The 26,986-nt window shown below is 41.8% G+C and overlaps 1 protein-coding gene across 4 annotated transcripts in view; it reads left to right on the forward strand.

Moving 5' to 3' along the window:
* The window catches only part of samd11 (sterile alpha motif domain containing 11), a 1,171,052-nt gene that overhangs the window by 1,132,212 nt on the left and 11,854 nt on the right, over positions 1 to 26,986 (forward strand). For all 4 annotated transcript variants that reach the window (XM_044038044.1, XM_044038045.1, XM_044038046.1 and 1 more), the window contains exons 4-6: positions 10,136 to 10,245; positions 17,266 to 17,358; positions 21,020 to 21,184. In XM_044038044.1, coding sequence (XP_043893979.1) covers positions 10,136 to 10,245; positions 17,266 to 17,358; positions 21,020 to 21,184 — 368 coding nt within the window. The remainder of the gene's footprint in view (positions 1 to 10,135; positions 10,246 to 17,265; positions 17,359 to 21,019; positions 21,185 to 26,986) is intronic.

The raw sequence follows: 26,986 nt of genomic DNA on the forward strand, positions 1-26,986 counted from the left end.
TTGAAAAAAATGTCATAGTATAGTATGTCGTCTAAAATTTGACAAAAATTCATAGTATAGTATCCATTATTTAGTGAAATCACCACACGAATGTCATGGTCTCCACTGTTTTGTTTACTTGTCTTCAGATTAGGGATGGGACAATACCGATATCACAAATTACAGATACCAATATTAGTCTAATACAGTCATTTTTAGACCCTTTATGAACTATATATAAAGCTGTTAAATTGTGCTGAGTAATTTCAAAGACATCATTTTTAAATGTGTAACAAATATTATCCAATTTCCAAAATGTCCCAAAAAGAAGAAATAAACAGCCCAAGCCTGGCTCAGCTAAAATGCTTTTGTTGATTTTCTGTCTGTCCATAGTGAGTTACGTGATTTATAGGTATTTTTGGATTGTAATGGATTTTATATTTTTATCTGTCTGATATGTGATCCAGTGATTTCTGTCTGAAAGTTGTCAGACGCTAAGATTATACATTTTTCAACGATATCAACATGTGCAATATACATATCGCAAACATTCGCTTGAACTGTGGGAAATGTTTCCCCCACATTCAGTCAACAGTGACACACTCCCTCACCGAACAGTGTGAAGCTTAACTTTCACACGATCAGTAATATAACAGGCTCAGTGTTTCCTCCACTATATATTGTTTTATCTCAGGTCAGTGTGTGTTTTTAGCGTGTTTCTCAATCATTTCTCTCCTTCTCTCCTGGTCAGTTCTTTATCTTGTTTGCGAGCACCAACACACACACACACGCACACGCACATACACGCACACACAGTGGATGAAAGTTATTTGTAGGTAAAAGATGACTTAAATGCTTCTCAAAATGTAAAACCAAGGCTGAAATATCAGCACATGCTTATTAACACAGCTGTGCTGCAGCAGAGTAGGGCTGGGACTAACAATTATTTTCATAATCGATTAATCTGTTGATTATATTTGGCCTATAAAATGTCAGAAAATGTTTAAACCTGGAATTAGACATGGAAATGATCATGTTCTCAAATGTCTCGTTTTGTTCACAAACCAAAAATTATTCAGTTATAATGATTCATTTATGACACAGTGCAAATAAACCAGTATATATTCACATTCAAGAAATGATTAATAATCGATTAATCAAGTACATTTTTTAATTGTTTCATCCCTACAGCAGCCCTAAAAACGAAATAAAATAAAAAGAGACATGGGACTCCTTGAACTCCCGTGTCTCTTTCACACACACATACTCTGTCAACATCACTCCTTTTACCCATCATCACTTCCTTACACCCTGGCCTTGAAAATAAGGCTATAAAGGTCCCGTATAAACAATTTGCACTTGTTTATTTTGTCTGTTTTGTCTTCTTGTTTACTGTATATCAGCACAAATCAAAGGCTTTTATTGTCTATTAATTTATTGCGAGTGATAACACCGTCGCAATATTTAGCAAGATATTGCACATCACATTGCAGCCGTACTTCAGATGAGCACAGATGGAATAACCCTAATTCTTCAAAAATATACTTGTGGTTTGCTTTGGGATATCTAAAGGAAGGATGTGTGCTGAGCTTTAAAGTGTTAATTGGTTTGTTGTTTTGCCTATTGTTGCTGCTGCCAAGACTCAGTGTAAGATACGTCACCCGAGTCTCAACTGTCTGCTTAATCCTACTCAGCTGTGTTGTGTGAGCAGTTTGATCATAGTAGTATAAGAGACATGATATGTCTGAAATGGTCATGAAGTAACTCATTTAAAGGTATTATGTCAACTGTTGCTGCTGTCAAGTGACAATTCAAGAATGCATTAGAGATGAACGTATGGAATAAGTTAATAAAACTTAGTATCCCCTAGTGCTGGGCGGTATTACTAAAACAATTATATCATGGTATTTGTCATAATTTCAATGGTATACATATGTATTTTTCTTGCATGAGCAATGGCGCAACGGGTGCTGCCTGCTGTTTTATTTTTAAAGACCTATCGTCATATTTCTATATTTTTTATAACCTACTGACAGGTCCTGCTCGCTCCTCGAGATACCAGTGGAACCTGACACTGCACAAATTTTCCTTTGTAACACGGAAAGCAGTGCAGAGTCATCCTTTTTTTGGGAAGTGCATGCCTCCCTCCTCCACTCCTGCTCTCTGGCCACGGTGCCTGTTGCTTGCCCCTCAATTCCAGTCACTCACCCTCTCAGTCTTTATCTTAGTCAAAGTAGTATCATCACTCACGTAACCGCCACAGTGACGAGAGTCGGGAAAGGCACGCAGTATTGACTCGCTTTCATATTTGGTCTCCACCTTGGCAATAACTCTCGTTACTAGTTTGTATTGACTTTGTATATAATAAATGTGCTGTCTTTGCTGTGTTTGATCTCTCTGAAATGAAGATACTTTTAATCTGGAATAAACATAGATTTGTGATTAGTCTGTATATGTATGATTCAGAAATAAGACAAGTTATAGACATATAATGTAGAAGGTGGTCATTGATTAACCCCAGTGAATCCCCAGCTGCATTATAAGCAGCCTGTGCAACCTCATTACGGAAGGGGATGTTTTTCATCTCTTGAGACTTGCATGTGACACGGCGGACAGCACAGCAACTTGTGAAGCTTAAAATGGATCCACTAACCTCATTTGAGAGGGTTTCCCCTCCCCCTGACACTTGTGCCGCTGGCGTGTTAAGATGATAATGAATTTAAAGAACACTTATGACTAATATGTCAAGCTTTTACCCTTTGAAAGGCGGCGGACTCGCTGGAGCCGCTGCTGCTGCGGTCTGTCCCGGGCATCCGTCTCAGCCTTGTTTTATGCCTTAGTGCAGGTCTGGACGAACGGGATAATGGGATGTCCAATCACAGAAATCTTATTTCCATTGACCGCAGCTTCGTAAGTGAGTCGTAGAAGGGTCTTAACAAATTGGATTTGGCCAATGGATGTGAAAAATACAGGGCCTCTGTATACATGTGTGAGTGTATCTATGCTGTCTCATCCACACATCATCAGGGCTGGCGGCAGCACCGTGACACACCCACTCGGCTGCTACAGCTTGCCCACTGTTAACCGCTCTTAAAAATGGTTTAGGTACATCAGCACTAAGGCTGGGTGTATTTCCTACAGCCTTAAAATATGATACACATTGTGATACAGAGGCCACTTTACAATATGTATTGCGATATATAGTTATTTTTAATTTGAGTATCTATTGAGTATCTATGGGTACCAATATCTGTCGAATACAGTCTTTTTTTGTTTGTTACAAAATTAGTCTAGTCCGTTTTTCTCTTTCTTCTTTTAAAATAAGTCAACATAGCTCACATGTTCACCACATCCACCACTCGCATTCTGGTCACATGATACTGATGTTGTATGCCAATTTTGTTATATCTAGGGTTTATGGGTTTTATGGGACTTTAGGTTTTTGTGCTGATATTTTTTTCTGATGTCCGATCCAGTGATTTTGCCGAGTAACAGTTCAGTGTCATATGCTGGCCTTATTTGACACTGCACATGCCTCAGGACTATCATCACAGCATTTGCTGAATCAATACACACACTGTCACAATATTCTGTTGTATTATTTTATTAGTATGTTTCAATTATTTATCTAATTTTTTTTATCCTAACCTCATGCAGTAAATTAAATTTCTTAAAGAATGTTTCATAGTTTCTATATAGTATAACGGTGTACATTACACAATATTTTCTCTTTGTTTCTCTCTGTATACAGTGGTTGTTTTCTTAGCTCACTGTTCGCACCAGACTTTCCCTCAGATTCATTATCAGCTAGTTCACCTGGTTTTAACCTGATTAGTGTTGGTGTTAAGTCAACGAGTTTACAGACAAATTGTTTATTTTGGTGCTCCATAAAGCTGCAAGTGCATCCAAGTACAATACTTAAATATAGCCTGACCACAGAGCTAAGCCAGTAATCATTATCACAATAAGATCATTGGGGGTATCAACAGCTAAGTCTAAAAAAAACTAAAGGTTTTGCTATCACTTTGGTTGCCTTGAGGCTTTAGATTGTCTGTGACTTGGATTCGTGTTTGTGACTCTGATTCATTAACACTGATATATAGATTTCATCTTATGCACTAAATATTTGATAGCAGTTACTTGGGATTTGAGTGTCTGACTCAAGGGCAAACAAAGCTTACCTAAGTGTTTGTTTCAGTTGGCCATAGATAACAAGGCTTTGATCAAAAAGTGCTGACTGAGAGTCTGGATCCACAACCACTGTGGATTTTATAAGTTACACCCGCTGACGTCTGCCTTTCATTGTGTGCTCTGCAGAAAGAAAAAAAAAAATACACCATACCTATTATTATCATTCACCAAAGCAAACGTCTAATCACCTCTAAATTTCACAATTTTTCAATCAAGCACGGGATTATTTTCTCCTTTATCACTTCACTTCACATCAACTGTTATAGACTCAGTAGATAAAGTAGGAGGATGGTCTTCTTACCACGGAAAGAAGCATAAAACAACCAAGCTGTCCAATAAGTCTGTGTGTCAGAGGGTTTCACTGTGTCATTTTATAAGGGCCATATTGTTTTGTGTTCATCCACTCAACCGGGGAAAATCTGTTTGAAACAAGCAACATATTGAATTTAACATAACGTCCTTTTTGTTACTGCTGGGGATTCTTGTCTTTAGAAAACAAAGTTATGGTCTTATTTACTGTGGGTGTAATTCTGATAAATATGTAAGGTCTCTAGTTAGGTAGTAGTTCATCGTTCAGTCTCATCCCAAAGCTCTCTGTCCTCCAGCCAGGCAGATGTTTGTATGGCATATGTGACCTGAGGCAAACGATCCACTGATATACTGATATCGACATGTGTTTTATTGTCCTACTTTCTTTAGACTTTTTTTTCCCTTTTTAGACTGCTTTGCAGCGTAGGCAGTTGTTGCCGACTCTTCAACTGCAGCTTTTGATATTGATTGATTTCAATAATGCTGAAAGGTTATGATGGAATTGTTGCTCAACAATGTGCTCAAAAATGCCGACCCCAGCTTTTAAATGTTGTCTTTTTAATTGTGTTCCATTGAAGTGTGGCATGTCTGCTTTGCTGAAAGTGAATGCTTCCTGCGTGAGATGTACCAGAGGCTTTTTTTGTTTGTTGTAGAAGTGTGGCCCAGGTCGGAGATAGAGCTGTAGATGACAGAAGACATTCTTCACTGTACTTGTAATCAACAAACCACACAACATATCCACATTAACAAATATCTTTACATTTGTTAATGTGGATGTTGTTGTCATTTTGCATTTACCACAGGCAGAGAGAGACACTGATGCTAAGTTAGCTACTGTATGTCCGTTGCATGTGACATTTTGTCCTCTGGCTTTATTGAACAACTGTGTCATTGCCTTGTGCCAGTATGGGGTCACGGACAGTGTGAAATTACTGGAAATGGCTCTCCCCTAAAGCACTAATTAGTGAGCTTGGAGGTTTTATAGCTTTCTAGAGGAGCTTTCCACTTGAAGACATTTTTTTTGTCCTTGTTTACACATGTTTGCCATGGCAACAGAGTCACAGCAATTTAGTTGTTGATTGGGCGTTGGCCGTAGCAGCGAGATTGGTCTTTGTTTCCACATAAAGCCGCGTTTTGTCCGTTCACTCCCTGTCAAAACACGGGATTTACAAAAAGATGCTCAGCAGTGCTCCAGCAATTGATTCCAAAATTTAGCGTTGGGTTGAAGCATGAGGATCATCATTTCCACGTATAAAAGACACACTGTTTACTGTTCCTCTTATACATTACACTGAAATCAGCTGAAGATATTATATATATTATATAAATATCTACAGTAGATTGCTCTTTTAAAGCTCAAAGGGAAAACACCACATGCTGTAACTGTATAATATATCCTTTAATTTTTTTTCTGAAGTAGAAAAAGGAAAAAGATAATCACCTCAAAGCATGAGCCAGAGATCAAATTAACAATTAAACAACAGCGTGTGCCTGACAACCTAAATGCAACATGGCTGACTGCATATATTCCATTTCCTTTACATTTTTCTTGCCTTCCTTGGCTGCTTAATGGACCTCGTGTCAGTCTTTACAACAGTGGAATAAATAAAAGAAGTGAAGTCCAAGTGAAGCTGGCTCTTTCTTACTCATGTATATATTTCTGTATTTATTCATTACCTCCTGTCGCAGGGTCCCAAGTTGTGTGTTGCCTTTCGATTCAGCAGTGAGCAGCATGGCTAATGCGCTAACATTGTTTACAGGAATCAGATGAATCATAAAAAGTACCTTCATACCTTCACCTTTAGATGTGTGTCCATGTTACATTTGTTTCTTGAATAAAAAAACAAAATATATTCGAGGCAGAAAACCGTATAGAAACTTTGAATATTACATATTGCCTGCTAGTGTCTGAATGTTGCTGTGGGTCACATGTGCAGGTTACAGTGAATTGTGTTGTGCTGTTGTCTTGAGACCAGAGATGAAACCTGTGCTCACCAGATGTTACACAGCGACCTCTCCCTCTCTCACTCTCCATCTCTCTCTCCCATCTCTCTTGCTTCTTTCTCTTCACACCTCCACCTTCACGTCCCTGCTGTGTGTCTGTCAGCACTTTCCCAGTGATGGTGTTAGACATGGCGTCAGGCGTCGTGGTGCCTGGGCTGCCGGCTTCTGCCAGCTCACACTGTGACCTCCAGCTCTGCCACCTCGGCTCCTCGTGCCAATGCCACAGGAGGCCTCTGCTGGGAGACACTGAATCAATGTCCTTTGCCAGGATATGAATCTTTTCATGTCCACTGTAATGGAGCACAATCTTTCCTGAAACAGAAACTGGCAGTTTTAATTTCAGTTAATTTCTAATGGCATGTATGCTTACCCCCACCAAACAGGTTATGTTTTTCTGTCTGTTTGTGAGCAGCATAACTCAAAATGTATAGGATGGATGTTGATGGAATTCTCAGGGCATGTAGGTTAGGGCCTAAGGGAGGGAAACTAAGGAAGGGGAAAAAAAAAAAATGTATATATATATATATATATATATATATATATACATTGTTTTTCATCACAGACCAGAGAGAAAAACTACAATTTCTCATGGTTTGCTTTAGTGTTTTTTTTCAGTATATGGGCCATAGTACAGTGGTAATTTGTGACAAAAGACAATATGTCATTTTGGAATAATTTGATTTTGTCTGGCTGTCACTTCCTTAACAAATTGCTCCTCTTAATGAGGTTTCAGCTTCCTCGCAATTAGCTCACTCGTCACAAGACTGTCTCTGTCTGCATATAGTCCACTGAAGAGCTTTGACTTCATTCAGGAGCATTTCTCCTTGTGAAATCTCCAGTTTAGCTGCGTGTTACCTGCTGTAATGATGTCAGTCTTATTCACCCCCGTGTAAAAGTCACAACACAAGTCACAGGACACATGGTTGATCATTTGTCGATTTGTCTTAGAACTTTTGTCTGGACAATGATGACATGTAACAGAAGTGTCATTTAATTTATCCTCATTGTGACCTGACAGGCATTCACCCTGATAATTTTATGTTCAAAAAAATGTTGGCAAGATCATTTTTGTGTGTATTTTTAGGGCTGTCAGTGTTAAAGGTTTAAAATGTTAATCGCCTTTAATTAACTGCCAACCTTAATGTGTTGTTTTTTTAAATCGCATGCCCCACGTGTCGGCACATATTAAAAAAAAACTATCAAATAATGGACAGCTTGTGTAGAAATCCCATTTCTTATACAGTACAGAAATTGTGATATAATCAGTAATGTTTGACACCATTAATATCCACCACAGACTCTATTTTGACACATTTTAGCTTTCCCAGTTTCTGGGTCAGTGTGTCTGTCCTGTGGCTGGGGATGATGGGGCAGTATTGACCAGCAAAGGGATGAGCTGAGGATGAGATGATTGTCTCCGGCATGCACCTGGGTGATAAGAAGCAGCTCATGTCCTTCTTAGCTTTTGGGCCCGACAGCTACAATATAATTCCCCCGCTGTCCTCTCCATAGCCCCTGTCCTACCCTGCTCTGCCCTCAGGAGCTCCTTAGGGAGTGCTGACTCAGGTGACTGGGTTTTAAACACCATCCCCATCCCCCTTTCCATCTTCCAGGGCTTGTATATGACCTTGCCTCCACCCACAGAGTGAGAGGCGGGAGGAGTAGAGGGAGGGCAGAGGTGGGTGGGGATAGGACTAGACCCTCATTAGCCCAGGCTGAGGTGGGACAGCTCAGGAAAAGTGTGCTAATTACCCCACTAATAATGTCCTTGCCATTTATGGCTTAGAGCAACCACTTTGCCATGGGATAATAACCCCATCACCTCTTTGAGAAGTTCATGATCACTTCAAGTGATGGACAGAGAGTGATGTTATGAAGCAGTGAGATGATTGATATATCTGGCTGCAGTCTATGAGTGTTGTGTGGTTTGTTGAAGTCACCATGACGCAGATGCATTATTATATGACTTTAAGCACAATTTAAAAAACAAAAAAAACAACAAAAAAACTTCCTTGCATCTCATTTTCCTTTTGAAGATAACCATTGGGCTCAGACACAGATAGCTACTAGTTTTAGCAATTTACACTTAAAAAAAAAGAGAAAGAAGTCTGTCATTAGTTGAAAAAGTTTGCAATCAAGCATCTCCCTGCTTAGCAACCAGTGGGGACTGTTGTGTCTGGGACTGTTTTCTGAGTCATTGGTTCTCTGTGACGGCAAGGTGACTGGTGAAACCAGCACGGCCAGCATTAGGCCCTCTACACTCCCCTTCATCTTTCCTGTTAGTGGAAAACAGCTTGGCGACCGGCAGCCTGACATTACAGCGGGAGCCTGTAATCATGGGACTGTAAAAACCCAAATCCAGCAGCCGCAAACATTGTGGCCTCGTCATAGTGGTGGCAGCTAAGAGCCATTCACCACTTTTGCCCCATAAACGGTGCTTGCTGTGTCACACCAGAACCCCTTCATGGATGATTCTGCTTTCAATAAAGTTGTCGGTTAAGCCTATAAAGGAGAATTGTGCTGACAACTGAGGATGCTGATGCTGTCTAAGTAACATGCATGACTTCAGCGTGTTTTTTCCAGATTCATTTGTTGTCAAAGTGACAGATTACAAGAACTTTACTGTTCATTTGGGCTTTAGAACATGCTTTGGTGTCAGCTAACACTAGATGATATGTCAACTAAAACATATTTGACCCTGCTCTTCTACTACCATACAAGCTGCTTGCCATTACACTGTAACTATACTTGTGCTGCATGGTTGCTATCCTCCCCTCAAATGCTAAGCACCTATTTCCCATCATTATGAGATTTAATGCGATCAGGATGGTAATCAGATTGCAAATGAAATGCCTCCATGACACAATTGTGTGGGTCCACTGGTGTGGGGAGGATAGAGAGGAGGTGGGTGGAGCATTTGGAGGGACAGAGTGGCTCCAACCAGATCCAGACCTAATCTGTAAACCCTCCTCCTGCTCCTCCTGTGGCTGCTGAAGGGCACGACAGGTGTGAGCATGTGAGGATGGAACGGTTTTGTTGTGAAGGACCTCAGATGTAAAGCTGGTGATTTTTTGCTGTTGTTTATGTCATTATTCTGCCTCTGTTTGGTCTTTGTGTTGCATGACATTTTTTCTTTACCAAGAAAAAGTGTCATACATTGTGCATAGATTCATTGTGTCCATTCCAAAAAATTAGTACTTGCTCAATTTTATCTTAAATATTCAGAATTTCTCTAAAAACAGCCTCAGTTTAGGGTTTTAAGCTGCTAAACTACTAACTACCAATATGTTCGTTAATACATCTTAGTGTGGAAGATGAGTAGGGATGAGGCCCAGAAGTGCTGGATGCAGTAGTCTGTCAGTGTGTATTATACACCTCAGAGGTGAGAGCTGGTTTACAGGACAGCCACCTGTATCTGCAAAGACTGTGTAGAGGCATGAGTCTCATAGTAGACAGGTCTGTCTAGATGAAGGATTTCTGTGGTGAGGACTGGAGTGTGTGAAATGTTTTGAATTTATGCTCTGCTACTTTAGATTGAATTGTGGAATTAAGATTGTTTGGACATACTTTTAAACCCTTTTCCCCCTCTCTTTTTCTGTCTGTGTGTGTGTGTGAATGTGTGTATGCGTGGATGTTTATATGTTCGTTACAGTCGTGACAGTGATCTCTCTTCAATCATTTCCAACCTGCACCACACCAGACAGCACGGCATGCCCGAGGGCCACTCAGCCTCTGACCACAACACCAGTACGGGAAACACAGGTAGGACTCAACAGTGCTGTATGTATGTGTGTTTAAAAGAAAGATAGAAGAACGTCTACTTTTTTTCTCCTCCGTTTTCCCACTCTGATGATATCTCTTTCATTTCATCTCCCGTGACACATGTAAACGTTCCATTCCCCCCATTTAATTTACCCTAATTTGTGTGATTGGAGGACTTTTACATAAGCGTATTACTCATTCCTGAAGTTTGCTGTAGAGTTGATTACTTAATGTTCTTCCCACATTCTCTGCCGCACTCCAGGATTTTTGTTAAACCCCTTGTTTTAAATTACCTCTGAATAAATAGCTTTGTTTGCCATTAATCCATTTTCATGTGAGCAGAGGAAGCCGTGGTGTGCGGACGCTAAGCTAAGAGCTTTTCTTGCAGCTTAGAGACAGAACATAGACAGCATTTAATCACAGCTATTTGTCAAGTAGCGTGTATGAGGACATACGGTTGTGAATCTGCCTCTGTGAATATCAATATTCAGTGACCAGCCCACTCAGGATGTTTCTGCCACTGTGTTTTCATTATACCTGTTAGATATTCACATACTAAATGTTTGTGCAGTTTACTGCATCATAACAAGGTATGACTGATGGCAACTGCGACCCAAACAAACTTTCCACATTAACATATAATTATCATATAATTGTAAAAAAAAAGAAAAAAAAAAGACTCAAATGATTACTATTCGTTAATTATTTTTTGATACATTTTTCTCCAATGCTGATGCCCACCAAAGAAAAATACCTTTGGTGAAAATGAATTAGCTATACTAAAAACATTCATCATGAAATCCATAATTTTAAACACATGCATTTTGTCCTAATTAAAGTATGGATTGGCTTCTTTTTATCAGTGAAGACCATACCTTTGCTCCACTGTTGCCCAGGGTTCGACCCTGTCCTTCACCCCATTAGCCAGAGGCACAGCGAGAGAGGTATAATCACCCAAAACCCAACACCTCGGTACCCTCACTCTGTGTGTTCATCTTGTTTGTCTGCCAGATTAATTGTCCATACGGTGCCTGTGATATCAGTCGGGGTGGGTGGAAGGTAGAGGGTATTAAGACTGCTCAACAGCCAGGGTCTTAGACTTAGTTTGGGATAGATTTCCACCCAAATACTGGTCTAATCATCTGCTAATTTTGATGGCGACATTGGGGCCCTAAGTAGCTGACTTATGGAGAATGACAAGAGGCAGTGGAGGTGGGTGGGTGATGTTGACGGAGGAGGGAGTGAACACAGGACCCTAAAATGTGAGTCTAATATAATCAGCCACTGGTTCTAATGCTGTCTTTAATGCACACACTATTCAAAAACACACAATTACACATAAACAACATGTAGTTATTTATGCAGATGTGTTCCTATGCAAATTCATATCAGTAGGTGTAATTATTCGACTTGGAGATGGTGGAAATGTAAACACAGTCTGTGACATTGTGTTTACAATGTTCTGCCAGTCAACTCTGAGATTTGATCTGATCTATTCTCCAAAAGTTTTAAAATCTACAAGAGTACTGGGAGGGAACTGGGAGTAAAACAGGAGAGAAGAAAAGAGAGATCAGGGATGCAGTGAAGAAGGAGAGAGAGAGAGAGAGAGAGAGAGGAATGAGATGAATGAGTGTGGTGGTGGTATCAGGGGAGGGCAGACGGCAGCTTTAGTTTGTGTGTGTGTGTGCGTGCGTGCATGTGTGTGTGGGTCAGGAGGAAAGGGAAGCAGGTTTGCTGGGGCCGTTGCTGTGCTGTGCCGGAGTGGGCCGTTAATTAAATCTGAGGGATAGACAGGAGGGCCTCCTCCCTCCTCCTCCTCCTCCTCCTCCTCCTCCTCCTCCTCCTCTCCGTCCATCCCTTCCTCCCTCATTCGCTCTATCACTCTCCAGCTGCTGGCTATTGGGAGGCTCTGTGAGAGGTGGAGGCAAGCTGGAGGGGAGGGAGGGAGGGAGGGAGGTAGAGCAGGGGCGCCAACGCTGAGTGTCTGGCTGCCTGTGGAGACTGTAAACTGTGGCTCTGTGGTCAGACTGGAGACTCATACAGGCAGATAAGGTGTTTTTGGACCGCTGCTCTCTCTCTCTCTCTCCCTCTCCCCACTGCTCTCTTGAACTCAAGACTCCCAGAGGCAGTTAATGTCTGCTCTTGTGTGTTTGTGTGTGTGCACACCTTTATATACGTCATTTAGAATGTATGGTTTTTAAATTGTTCCATTCCTTGCATGTGATAATGCAGCCCAGTGTGTTTTGCGCGAGACTTACGACTACTTTTAAAGTATTGCATGATTAGCATAAAAAGGAACACTTGAGGATTTCTGATTATATTAGCTCTTCATACATTAGCATGAAGGGAAATGAACAGTGTAAATATTTTAAAACATCCTACTGGTCAATAGGAATTCAATTGTACTGCCACAACAAAATGGAGTCTAAGGGTTATAACTGTATATGCCATTAATACTTCTGTTTAGAATTCACTTATATATCTCAATAGCTGAAGGTAAATGGAGAAAATAGTTTTTTTTTTCTTTCAGGGCAACTTTTGTTTCAACTTTTGTGTTCAACAGTTATCTCTGTGTTTGACACAGTTTATTTCCTAAACATACCTAAAATCAGCTAAAGCATCAGCTGCTCTGATGCTTTTGCTAATCTCAAAAGTAAAATTAGATCTATCATCTTTTACCAGTAAATAATTTAATTACAATGAAGACATAGTAATTAGTTTTTTATAACCAACTTCTACCGTCCCAGGTTCTTGCAATCAGAAAGAAAACACTGCCTCTGCTGATAGAAACATCACTTCCCGTGCACCGGACGACAGACTGCACCAATCAGAGCAAAAACAAACCCTTACATGAGCATCTAGTAGGAAGGTTGGCCATATTTTAGTCAGATGACAACACAGTCTCTCCCTCACATGCTGTTCTTCTTGCTCCTTCCTTCTTAAATGTATGGCTTTCCTTGTAAAACAAACAAGAAACACCAGACAACAACAAAACAAGAAAAACAATTTGAGGAGCAGTTTGTTACTGTGTGTGTACTTTCACACACATTGGCAGTAGTGCATCCTCCCCTCAGCATGAACAGGAGCACTTCTCTCCCCTTCTCCGTCACCCCTCCCCCGTAGTTGCATTGGCCCGCGAGCCAATCAATGGCAGGGCTTTCAGGGCCGACGGAGGCCCCGGCGCACGGAGGGGTGATCAATAAGTTATTAGCACCATTCTGTCAGCTGTAATGTGGAGATTGATCGGGGGGCTGCGGCTGGCGGCTCACCCCACATCCCTGCCTGTCACTTCCCCCCTTCCTCGCGTGGCCCTCCTCCCCCCAGCCTGATAAAGATGACAGATTAACGGAGTAAGAGAGGAATTAAGGAGTCTGGCTGTCTGAGCTGTCACCACGCTCCATGGCATGGAGAAAGGAGAGGAGAAGGGCTAAAGTTTGAGGGAGGAGAGGAAATCTGAGAGTATAAGAGAGAGGGGGGAATGGTCCCCTGCGGATGGTTCACCCTAGTGGTGTCACATGAAAGAGAAGTAGTTTAGGTTCCCGCTGTTCTCTCTTTTCTCTTGGTGGGTGGAACAACAGATAATGGGCAGAATGACTTGTAAGGTGGCAGAGACAGTGAGACAGAGGCTACAAAGTGTTTCTTTAAAACGTTACTTTGGTCTGTTTGCTGAGACTCTGTTTAGACCTGGTTTAACGACTGTCCTCAGTGATCCGATCACATGTGGACAGCCTTGAGTAGGACTGTTCACACCTGCCAACTCCTGGATGCATCACATACGATCATGTCTGGCATCCCTGTCCTTTATTCAAATGCACTTTAATGTCGAGACTTTTGGCAAGAACAAAATTGTGCTTTAAATGAGTCTCATTGTACAGATCCGTGTCAATATTGTGGCAGTGGCTGCAGATAAATTAACACTTTTATTTTCTTCTATTCTTTATGTGCTTTTATGAAATGTGACCTTGAGTATTGAGAAAGGTGCAGACAAATTTAAATGTATTATTAGTATTATTACATGAGCGCTGATTGGTGTAAAAAAGTGAGAAGGCAGTCTCTAATCTGTCCTGAGGATGGATTTGGTCTTCAGATCTGGATATGATTATGATCAGAATGGATGTTAGTACCAGGTCTCACCATACCAGGTCTTTGTTTACCATAAATAAAATCTTATCATCATCATCATCATCATCATCAAACAAAATCATAGTAGCTTCACTTTTTACAGGTAAAGTCATGGCCCCAAACCTGAAATAAATCTCTCAACTCCATAAACGCTAAGTAACATTAACCAGGATGTGATATAAACAGGCCCAGAGTAGAAAAGCTGACTGCAAGCTGCGCTAGTGGGAGTAAAAGAGCTAGCATATATGCTCGAGCCGAGCTCGGGGTTCGGCATTAAAAGGGAGTGCCGGTGCTTAAAGAAGTCCTATTTAATTGGTTTTAAAAGCTTTCCAGCCTCAAATCAGTGGCCCTTGGGCACTTGCTCAGGAGACGGAGCGTCTTGAATGAGGTCGGCTCAAGAGACGACTCAAGTGTGTGTGTTTGATCATGAGAGGCTGCGGGTGTAAGCATGTGCATGTGTTTTGTGGAAGAAGAAGTTTAACCAATGGAAGCTTTCTCTCTCTCTCTGCTAATATTTCAGTGATGGGGTGAATAGAGACCTTCATTATTTTCTTTTGTCTTTTTTCTCTGTTAAAGGAAGGCTAACATGGTTTGAAAATAAGAAGAAAAACAGAGTGAGACGTCTTCATAAAATAGATGAAAGAAATCGAAATTGTGAAAAACAGTGTGTGTACATGACATGATGTATGTGTTTTTGTGTGTTCTTGTATTTGTTACCAATTAATGACCTTTTTCTGGCATAAACACTGACCTTCTCAGGACTAGTTGTCTTTATGAAGACCAAAACCTGGTCCTAATGAGGCAGAACTGGTTAAGTTTAAGGGTTATGTTAAGGATAATGCTTTGTTTAGGATAGCTGTGTGTAACTTGTGTGTGTGTGTAGTAGTAGTAGTAGTAGTATGTGTATCTTTGTGAGGTCCAAAAAACATACAAACCAACTTTGTCTGGGTCCCATGTCTTTAAAGTGCTTTTTCAGGGTTAAGACCTGCTTTTAGGGTTAGGGTTAGACTTGTGTTAGGCACTTAGTTGTGAGTCTGTATCATTATGTCTATGATGTGTCCTCACTAAGACATACAAACAAGTTTGTGTGTGTTCTTGTATGTGTATCTTTGGAAGGACCAACAACTTATAAACCATAGGAGTGAGGACATCTTAGCAAAGTGAGGACATTTTGACTGATTCTCACGTTCTGTCGGCCCTTAAAGGAGCTTTTTGAGGCTTAACACTTGGCTTTAGGGTTAGGATTAGAATTGGCTTAGAGTTAAGGTAAGGCATTTACTTGTGACGGTTAAGGTTAGGGTAAGGGATAGGGAATGTCTGCTCCCACTGTCTCTTTAGGATGTATAGGGAGAACATTTCCTCAGGACCTGAGACGCAACATCAAACAGTGGATCATTAGTGAAACAAAACAAAACCCTCTGAATCCTGACTAAATCTTATACGGTCTTCTCTCGCTCTCTCTCTCTCTCTCTCTCGCGCTCTCTCTCTCTCTCCCTCTCTGTGATTATCTGTATTTTTATCAATGAAAATGGCCACAAGTTTAAAGGATGGGTTAAGGGTTAAAGGTCAGATTTCACTCCAGTACTTTGGTGCTGCTCGGGTTATGGTCACAATGAACAGACACATGGCAGGAATTGCCAGCTGTTGTTTGCTTGGGTATTCCTATTTTTTAGCACCCTGTTCATTGTCTCCCTCTGTGCTATTTATACTTGCTGTGCAAATGATGAAGAATGGCTTTGTTGAAGAAGAGATACACAGGGAGAGAGAAACCTCCTTTAGGGAGGAAAATAAAATGAACCCCCCACCCCCCATCCCTAAAAATTTGCATATGAGAGAGAGCGAGAGAAACGGAAGCAGTTGCTGCTGTGGCTTGGCTGTCTGTGTGGAGGATAAACAGTGTTAGAGAAAAAACAGAGGTGCATGAGATAGAAATAAAGAAAAGACAGTCAGGGTGAGAGAGAGAGAGAGAGAGGGAGCGCAATGACACACACACAGCATTTTCCTTCCTGCTGGCGCTGTGTGTTATGTGCTCTGGATCCCCTCCCTCTCTGATTAGGCCCGTATTGATTTGAGGTGTGTTGGGGGGTGGGTGGATGTGAGGCGATGGGGTGGGAAGGAGAGGAGGACGCAGTAAGCAGTGCTGTAATTGTACACTGGATCCTCTTAGGTGGCAGGGGAGGAGGTCAGGGAGAGGAGGGAGCAAAGGAGGAGGACGATGCAGGGAGGGTGTTAATGGGAGGTGAGAGAGAACCGATGGAAGGAGAGCACAAGTACACCTAGAGGAGAAGAGAGATGGTGTGTTTATGAGTGGAGGATAGCAACAACATGGGGGTGAGGGGTGAGTGAGGTGGGAAAACTAAAAATAAACGCATAATATAGACTTAAGTAGGCTGAGAGGAATTTCTCAAAAACAGCTGAGCCTCTTTCATCGTTGTGGTTCACTCCCAGGGTTCAGTGCCAACATCTGGAAAAAGAGAAAATAAAAAAGAATGAGCAAGAGGAAGAACAGTGATAACATTTAAGGACACAGGAAAGAGACATTGGAGGAGACACAGAAAGACAGAACCCTCCGCCCTCCCTCAAGCAGACAAACCCACACGTGAATGAGCCGGGCAGATCTGTCATCCACAGCGGTGCAGGCCTCCTCTCATCTTTGACAGAACAGGCACATCTCTAGACGCCCCTGGCTTGCTTCACTCGCTCGGTTTCTCTCACTCTCTCCACCTGTCACATTTTCACCCATCTTTGACTCCTTTTCACTCTCTCTCCCCCTTCCAGCTCTGCATTTGCAAAGCAACCGCCATGTATGCAGGTAGACACAGACCGGAGCGGTAATATCACTCATTTACTTGGGTGTTTTGTACTGACTGCACTTTGTCTTTGTGCATGTGTTTACAGATGCCCTTCTAGGCAAGAGGAGAAGCTTCTCTCCCAGCAGCAGCAGCGAGTGTCCCTCTGACAGCAAGAAGTCACGTAGCGTATCCCCCAAAGGTAAGAGCTGGTAGCATATTTGCACTTTTTGGTTGATACAGATGTGTATGGGCGTGCGTTCTGAGAGGAAGCAGGGGAACGGGGGTTAGAGTGACAGGATGGAAGCTGTAGAGAGAAGAAGAGGGAGAAATGCAGTGGTATTGATTTAGCTGCTGGTGGTCAGAGTGTTGGGGTTAGGGTGATGATGGCAATGCATGCACATATAGATCCACACGCTGCCTTACACACATGCTCACTTTTCTCACATGCTTGATGACACACTTCCATGTCATCTCTCTATTAACCCTCTGCCTTGCACAGTTTCATGTATATGTATATATATATATATATATATATATATATATATATATGTATATGTATATGTATATACTTTATATGAATTAGCCTTACATTAGACAAAAATGTTTCCAACATCCATACAAATCGGTATTTATATTCAAGGTAATGGACTGTTTCATTTAGGTCAACTTTTAATGACTTAACCCGTTTTACTCGTCTCCGCTAATGTGAAATGACCATGTAGGTTTTCACAGAACTTTGACTGACTGCTAGAACAGGCAACAACATGTACATCGTACACTCAACTCCCCTGTGTATTACCTTAAGGCACATAGCAAATGTGCAACCACATTTGCTTATTACTGTATATGACAGCTGTAACTTCCGGGGGAAACAACAGAGTGAGGAAGAAAATATTTGGCACTGATAATAAACCAGTGTGCCATCTATGGTTTTTCATTTTATTGTTTATATCTGTCACTCATGGATCATGACCACTCAATACCGTCGGCTGCGCATTTTGCCACTGAAGCTCGCCCCGGACAACAATTCCCATGATTCTATGCTGCATTGAGAGATTGAGGAAAAAAAAACCTACTTTGCATTCAATAACCTGCCATTTAAGTAAGATTCCCAACGTTAACACTTTATTTTTAACTTTTAATTACGGACCTTGCTGAACACCATGGCAAGACAATGCCCCACTGTGGCTCTGGAATCCAGTCACCGTCCTCTATTATTCATATCTCCCTAGTGTGGTGTGAAACCGGGCCCCCAGCGTGGAGCCAGCATGGCCACCAGGCCTGTCCCTCTGGACTCCTGCAGAAGACTTCCTGACTGATGCATTATACAGCAGGCAAAAACCAAGGGCGGCTCACCGCACATCCCGTCTCATCTCTGCAGACACACACATAGTCAAACACCATATGCAGCATAGTCAAGAGTTGGGGAGGATGATGATGATGTTGATGAATGCAGGAAGGCTTAAATACAGAATGATAAAATATCAAAATACAACCCACAAAATTTACAGCAATGAAACGGGACAAAGTGATTCAGTTCAAACTCTACACTCAGACTCACGTGAGTCCAAATTATTCATAGTTCATTTAGAAACATTCAGCTGTGCATATATGGAGTTCAGATTGAGGTCCTGAGAGATCAGCATGAACACTTTAATGACCTTTGCCCTCTTGGGGACCTATGTCCAATAGTAGCCTGACCAGCAGCCTCCTCTTTCTTCACTGTGGAGAGAAGAAATGGTTAGTTACTTGTTACTTAGACACAACCCAGCTTCTGAAAGATACATGGATTTATTGGTGGATATGTTTTTGTGTTGGTGTGTGTGTGTGTTTATTTATCTCCGTTCGTTTGTAAGTGTGTGCTGTTAAAGCAAGCAACCAATGTAAATGCCAGACAGTAATGTGCAAAACTCTCAGCGCACCACCAGCTTTGTTGTTTTTATGTCTGTTAAATTTAAGTCTGATAAATCATTAGCATTTGGATTGGAATGATGGTCTTATACATATTAGCAAACTGTCAATGAGCTGTCAATCATACAACATGCATATGTAATGCTCAAGTATATCGGGAATAAGGCTGGCACCTAAAGCGTAAACCTTTTCACAGCAGATAATTCTTGACATGACACTTAAATCTGTGGAAGCTAGAGTTTTTTCTGAAAAATGTGTTATTTTAAAACTGCATACACATTTCCTGTATTTTCTGGATGTGTCCCAATAAGGTGACTGAGAAATCATTATACAGTATGGGCATTATAGCATCGCTAAAACAACAAATCTAATGGTGGCCTCATACTCTTCTTTGCACAAGAGAGACGCTGTAGTAAGCTGTGATTCATATACATTCATTGTATAACTTTAAATGGCTGTTTAGGGGTAAGACTTGGTTTTAGGGTTGGCTTGAATTAAGGGTTAAAGTTTGGCAGAGTGAGTGTGTGTGGTGATCCTGTGTTTTAAACTTAATCTCTACCTATATGTGTGTTCCATCTTTTTGCCTCCAATTTGGACACACATAATCAGCTAATGACTTACGCAGGTAAAGAAAAGAGTATAGCGTATGGATGGAGCCACAGAGATTGGATGCTGTCTGCTTTTATTTCAGTTGCAAACTTGGCACCCCCTGCTGTGTTTAGAAAGTGAAAAAACTTCAGACAGGCACAGACGAGTTTCACACACACACACACACACACACAAACCTATACACTCAAGGACCTTGGGTGGATTAGTTGGAGCTTGGCGGTGGAGACAGGGATGCTTGCGTGCTTCCTCCCCCACCTCCTTCTCACCACCTCCGCTCCTCAGCGCCACTCCTGCTCGCCTGCCCGGGGCCAGGCTCAGGTTTCAATAAGAAGGAGGGTGGTAAAAATAACCCCTGCTTTCCTCTGCTTTTCCCTCCTCCTCCTCATCCTCATCCTCTTTCTCCTTCTTCTAACTCCCTAACCGCTGCCCCATATCCCCCACCGTCCTTACCTTAGATCATGTTACTATTGACAGAGAGGAAGACAGAAGGAGGGGGGTTGGGGGTCAGGAGATTATGTGTGGGGACTGACAGCTAGATAGATATCATACACCACATCATCTTCACAACACCTTAAACACAGCACAGCTGTACTCCCCCACACACACAATTATGAAAAGTCAGTAGTTCTTGTTCTTTTGTATTAATATAATCATTATTATTAGTCAAAATAAAGAAGCAACACTTCTTATATTTTACACTTGCAGCCTCTGTTAGCATGGATACCACTGCTCCTTCACGGTGAGTTCATGCTAGGGTCAGTCTCAGTCCATTAACAATGCATTTCTGTATGTGTATAGCTTCATCTAAAGAGGCTCTGAGTCCATCAGTGCCGACTTCTTAATAAAAAATCTGTGTATGCATGTCTTCTGGCTCATAGTTGAAGCAGGCTATATGTCACCGAGTGCCGTGATTATGCTAATGGCAACGTGTCCTCTTTTCTCTCAGCAATGTTGTGCAAGGTATGCTTTTATTTATCCTTACGATACATACAGATGCTCAGAGGAATTGTCAAAAAACAGCAGTGAAGATTTATTTTATCTCTTGTCACTTTGGCGTGAGCCGATGGTCTACGCAGTGTTTAGTTAAGCAACTCCCTGAAATGAAGGTCTTTAACTTTGAATTTTCAAAATTTGTGACGCCCCTGGAGACCTGTTGGAGCTATGCTCACAACATGGAGGTGAACGTGGACTGAACGTGTTGAAACAGTGTCCACATTTAGATGAATCGTTGAGCATAATAGAGCCTGGGGTCTGAAGTTCATATTTATCTTGTCATAATTTAGATTCGAATAGTGTGCAGATCAGTGGTCACATTATAAATGTCTCCCTCCTGTTTTTAGAAAACTCCCAGAGTCCGGTGGTGGAGGCAGGCGGCAGCCACGGCCACATGAGCCCCGAGGATCACTACAGGCGCATGATGTCAGCGCTCAACGAGCACGGGTCCTATGAGGAGCAGCAGCAGCGCCTCTACCAACTGGCTAGCAGCATGGGTCTGCCGGGCCACGGTCAGTACAGCCTAATATTTGTTTCTTTGAGACCATCATCATCATCACATTTCCATGCACAGTTCCTTAACTGGAAGACAGTTTTACTCAATATTACTCCTTTCAGTTTTCAGTTTTGTTTGTTTTGAATTCTGAGCGCATTTCCCTCTCTACCAGTAAAAATGGACTCTTGAAAAGTCTTGAGGTACTTTTACGTTTTTTTCCCCCTCTTTGATTTGAAGTAACTTGAGAGTAAGTTTGATGCACTTCAAACAAAGAGTTTCCTTTGGAAGCACTTTGCCACCCTCTACATGTATATAACTTTCTTTTCCTTCACCCATTACAAAGTCTCCAAGTTGTTTGGCTGCTGTGCAACCCCAGGATGAAGCACAGTGTTCATGGCACCATGTTAAGGTGTGCCACACTGCTGCCATTGTAAAACCTCAGCCGTGCAGACAGCTGACATTTCTATTTGTGGTGCTTGCCCACCCAGTGTCAGAGTGTCACTCAGTGTGATTTCTGACCACCAGGTCTCTCTGCTGTTAACACCCACAAGGCATTCGCATGCATCAACACCACACAATTGATCCGCACACTCTCATTGGCTGCCTGTCAGAGCTCTAAATTTCCCACAGTGTATCTCCATTTCTTCTCATTTCCACAATTAAAATCTACTGACACATTTTGTAGTATGATAGGGATAAAAGAAAATGAGTATAGTTACCTTGTTTAGGTTTTTATAAGTTGGGATAACATGTATTTCCCTCTGCCTGCCATTAATGTTAATACTTTTGTCAGATTTTTGTAAGAATGTCCTTCTAGTCTTTATAACCTCTTTAAAAGTAGCATAAATCCAATCGATACCCTGGCTGAATTGTAGTTTGAGCTACTTTTTATTTTTATTTGATTAGTAATGAATTTTAATTGCTGGCTGCAAATCTAGGGGGCGAAGCCTATAAACGCTTTAATTGCCTTTTCCCCATGTCTTAGAAGAGTAAGAGGCAAGATGCAGTGCATTATGGGGTTTTTATGGCCTAGGGTGCAGTCTGATCGCTGCTTCCTTTCCCCCCAGAAGCCTTCCTGGTAAGAAACAGACGCTGTGGCGCAACACCGACGCAGTCGCTCCCTTTCTTCACTTCCACATTCCAAAGGGTTTGATCGTTTCCACACTGCTTTATTCAGCACTCGCGCATTCTTCTACTAAACCTCATTTAATCGACTTTCTGTGTGCAAGTGAAGCAGAGACAGAGATAAATTGACATTGTGAACACGAGTTTAAGAAAAAATTGGAGTCGAAAAATGGTCAAAGGAAATGAGGGCGGAAGACGAGAGGTGAGGGAAGAATAAATAAATAACTGCCGCTAGAGTGAGGAATTGAGAGGAAACCCAAACAAACAATTTCATGATTTATTAATGGTGATTAGATCACACTCTTAAGCACAAAGTCATTAAAAATGCAATGTGGGAAAAACTCTTTCTAAGCAGCGTGTGTTTACATCCACTGTTGTTTGTGCATGTCAGATCCTCTAAGTGGAAGCTGTGCCATTGGCATCAAAGGCTTTACCAACGCTCCCTGACAGCTGAACATTATATTCCTGCTCCTCCACACCTGGCAACTTTCTCTATCTAAACATGGACAGTTTATGTAGAAAACGTATAATCTTCCTCTAAGTCCTCTCTTTCTGTTATCCACTCTATTTTTTCACTCTAAAATTTCAGGTTAAAAAAAAACAAAAAACGATCTGAAACGTGTTTCTGAGAGAGTATTACAAATGATAATGACCAAAAATCAGAGTGAAAAGTAAGAACAAGGATTTCTTTTAAGAGACGGACAACGAAGTGAAAGTGAAAATGAAAGCAAGCGTTGGTGGAACTTATCGTTCACAGCAGATGAAGTGGAAGGACAGGCAGGTCGATATTTTTGCCTATCTGTGTTAAAACACAGCCTGAGATTTTTGAAACAAAAATGGAGCCTGCAGCATTTTCAAACATCTTTTTATGACGTCCAAAAAGCCTGAGTAGTTGTGGACGACAGGTATATTCGGAGCAGAATTCATGCATTTGTGAATGAAAATGGACTAGTGTGGATGAAACTGAGGTGGGACTTGGGGACAGCTGTTTTGTCTCTGGAGAGGCTTCAGCAAGAGCCCCTTGACATTGACCTAGTCTGCCATGGGGCCCCTGTGACCCCCTTCTCCTCCCTAGTGGGCCTCTACCACCACTACCACTATCTCTGATACATCTCCCTCTCAAGCAACTGCTTTTATACCCCCTCCACTCTTCCTGCTTTCCTTACCCCCACCTCCAACTCTCCCCTCGCCTTGGTCCCTGCAGAGCACCCTTTCATGTGTTTGAAGTGCAGGGCACAGAAAATGAAAGTGTGTGTGTGCATGGAAAGGGGCAGGTGTGAGGATGAACTGTGTGCATGTGTGTGTGAATGTGTAGATGTAAGGTGATGTTTGAGAGGTTCTCTCTGGACCTGATGGGCAAAAGAAGAGTTGGGATGGGGAGGAGGGGCTGAAATTGGAGGTTGTGGTGAAGGGGGAGCAGGGGTTGCAGAAATGGCCAGGAGGGTTTTCCCTCTTTCTTCATATGATGAAAGGAGAGAGAAAAGAAAGACAAAGGTGGCGGTAGAGATTCAGTTGAAAGTGAAGGGAGGGGTGGGATAGAAGGGGCATCTTCTCTTTTGTCTCCTGCAGTTTAGTTTGGTTTAAAATATGAAACTGTACACAACGTCTCTCTATTATCACCCCAAAGAGCTGTAAAACTCCAGCGTGTGATTGGTCAACGTATGGGCAGTCACACATAGTCAGCGTGACAAACACACCACAAATTTACTGCTGGTTGAATACCTCTACCAGAAAAAAAAGACTTCATTTTCTTAATTTTCTTAATTTTCTGGTGTATGGTGCAGATGGATGTCTGCTTTTGTGCACTTGCCATTCAGCCAAATCCATCACAAGGCCAGCCAAGCTACAACAGCGCAGCCTTCCTCTGCCTTCTCACGCAGAGGAAAACCCGGCTTAACTGAGGGGATTTATGCCCAACTCCAGGAACGATGGCAGGAAGAAAATGGGATGGCACAAAGGAGGGATAAGCAAGATGGGATTGGTCTGAGTGGTAAACCGGGACCTCCCAAAATAACTTGTAAAGGAAGGAAATGTGAGTCTGCAGGTGTTTGTTTCCTCAGTTAGGACTCTTTACTTCCAGCAGCTGCTGCGTTGTAGGGAGTTCATTCTGGGCCGTACTTCTACAATGAAACGTCGGTGGATACGGGAAACTGTGTCATTATTTTCAAATGTCTCATCCATTCTAAAATGCAACCCCTGCAAATTAAAATGGAGCGTGCAGGGTTTTCAAACTGTAAAACACCAGCATAGTATGGATGACACGCATATTCTGAGCAGCATTAATGCATTTTTAAATGAAAACGTAGTCCTGTGGGTGGGTATTGCCTTAAACCTAACTCATAACCTAATTCTAACCTTAATCCTTAAACCAAGTCTTAACCCTGAGAAAGCTCTTATAAATGTGTGAGATGTCCTTACAATGATAGGTTGGAATAAAAAGTGAGCAGGTGAACGAGAGAGAGAGCGGACCTAAGCAAGCTCCATGATAGAGAAGCTTTACAAACATGAATGGGATAAAAAGAGAACAGTAACAAATACCAGACAGAGGAATTATAGTAAAACTATGAAGAATTATATATTCTTCATGCACTTCAGCTATTTAGCATATAAAAGTCTCGGCCACTGCTGCCACTGACTCATCCTTTTATACTGTACTATACTATTTTATACTAAAACTGTGTCCTATCTGGCAGAATAAAGAGGCCATGAAATAGCATAACATTTTTAAAAAAAATTTTATTTATGTATATATTACATTTTGTACTTTTTGTGGGTGGGGTCTTGCTGGTAGAATTTGGACTAATGACCTCAGTGTTCTCCATCCATCTTCTACGGCTTTATCCTCCCTCATGTGGAGGATAAAGTGGTAGAAGATGGATGGATGGACCTCGGTATTAGATGACTGGTTATGTCCCTGGTCAAAGTCATTTAAAGTTTTACTGTGTGAGCTCTAATAGGAGCTATGCCTATAAAATCACCCAAGTAAGGTAATATGTGCTCGGATGTTAGATATTTTTAACAAATTTAAGTGAATGGAGATTGAAAATATGCTGTATTTACTTCAGGCAGGGGGGCTTAGTCAATTGTACTATTAAGTTGCATTATGTTTGGAAAGGTTTGTTCTATAAACTCGACCCAGCAGTCTCTTCCTTGTGTCATATTTTAGCTGCGTCAGAGCATGATATCTCAGGATCTGCTGTATTGATTGAACGCTCTCTTTGAAATTTGTCTCTTGATGTCTCCTAACTTTTATGTTAGTGCAACATTAAATCACTGGAGGGTCTGTTTACCTGACACCGTCATACACAATCATTGGTGAGGTGGGATTTTGAACACCGCAAACTCTTAGAGGTCACCTGTCCCCCCCCCCTACTCTGTGTATGCAAGTACACAGCAGACTGTGTGTGTATATGTGTGTGTGTGTGTGTGTGTGTGGAAAGGGGTAGGGGGTGGGGGTTTAGAGATAAGGGAAGGATCAGAGGGAACTGGAGATCAAGAGTGCACACAAACACACATGCATGCACGCTCAGACACACTCACATACACAAACACCCTTGTCTGCCGCCAGCCGAGTCCCCTGTGGCCTGGCGCAGCAAACAGATCGATACACCGGAGCTAGGCCGCATTAATATCTGTCGCTTCACCCCCCCCACCCCGGCGCCCGCTCAGCTGCTTCAGCACACACAGAAACACACAGTCAGGCACGCATACGCAAGCATCTAAATCACACAGACACACATCACACCTGCACCGGCGGCGGAAATGGCCCCAAGCTCCTGAGGGATCTGTCTAATTAAAAAAGTGTGTGTGTGTGTGTGTGTGTGTAGGAGGGGGTGTAGATAGATTGAGGCAGAGAGAGGGCAGGATGGATTTTTCTCTCATTAGAAGCCACATCTCCTGGTGTCTCCTTCTCCGGCGAGGGCAAGCGAGAGAACTGAGGAGGCTGAGAGAGAGGGGAAGAGTGAAGGAAGAGATGGAATGAGGAGAGCGGTAGAGGGCAGAAGGTTGGCGAGGACAGGGCAGGCAGAGATTGAGGGGAAAATGTGTGATGATGATGGCGGATGCGGGATGTTTCCATGTGCACCTTACATTTTTTTTATTAATGTAATATTTATTATTAATTATTCACATATATATTTTATTGAAAGGCACAGAATTATAGTCAAAAGTGATACAATAAGCAATGCCTTGTATGTTTCCCCATATCGTTGCATCTTCCTAAGCCATTCTTGTTTTTTTAAAACATCATCATTACATACCGTCATTTTTCACTGCATCGTTTCAAAGATTAAAAAAGTTCAAGTTTTCCTTCATAGAAAACTTGAACTTTTCAAGAACATAGAAATGAGCACACATTTCAGTCACCTCTGCCACACTATTAAATCCAATCCCTCACATCCATCAGTACAGGACAATAAATCACTTTTTATTTACACAATGAATGGAATTCATTAACCATAAGTGACATTTTCTGTTTAAAAATTCCACTCAAACTATATCTTAGTGTTTAATGGTACCAGCCGAATGACATTGGTACTAACAGGTGTTAAATCAATGTGAAATTTGAAGGTGCATCTAATAGAAGAGAGTCAACTCTGAGTGATAGAAAATGTAGTGCCTTGTGATTTCCGCGATGCACAAAAAAGTGGACGGAATTGATGAATAAAAATGGTGACGACCACTAGTACAAAGC

Source organism: Solea senegalensis, linkage group LG11 (assembly GCF_019176455.1).
Source record: "Solea senegalensis isolate Sse05_10M linkage group LG11, IFAPA_SoseM_1, whole genome shotgun sequence".
Classification (NCBI taxonomy): domain Eukaryota; kingdom Metazoa; phylum Chordata; class Actinopteri; order Pleuronectiformes; family Soleidae; genus Solea; species Solea senegalensis.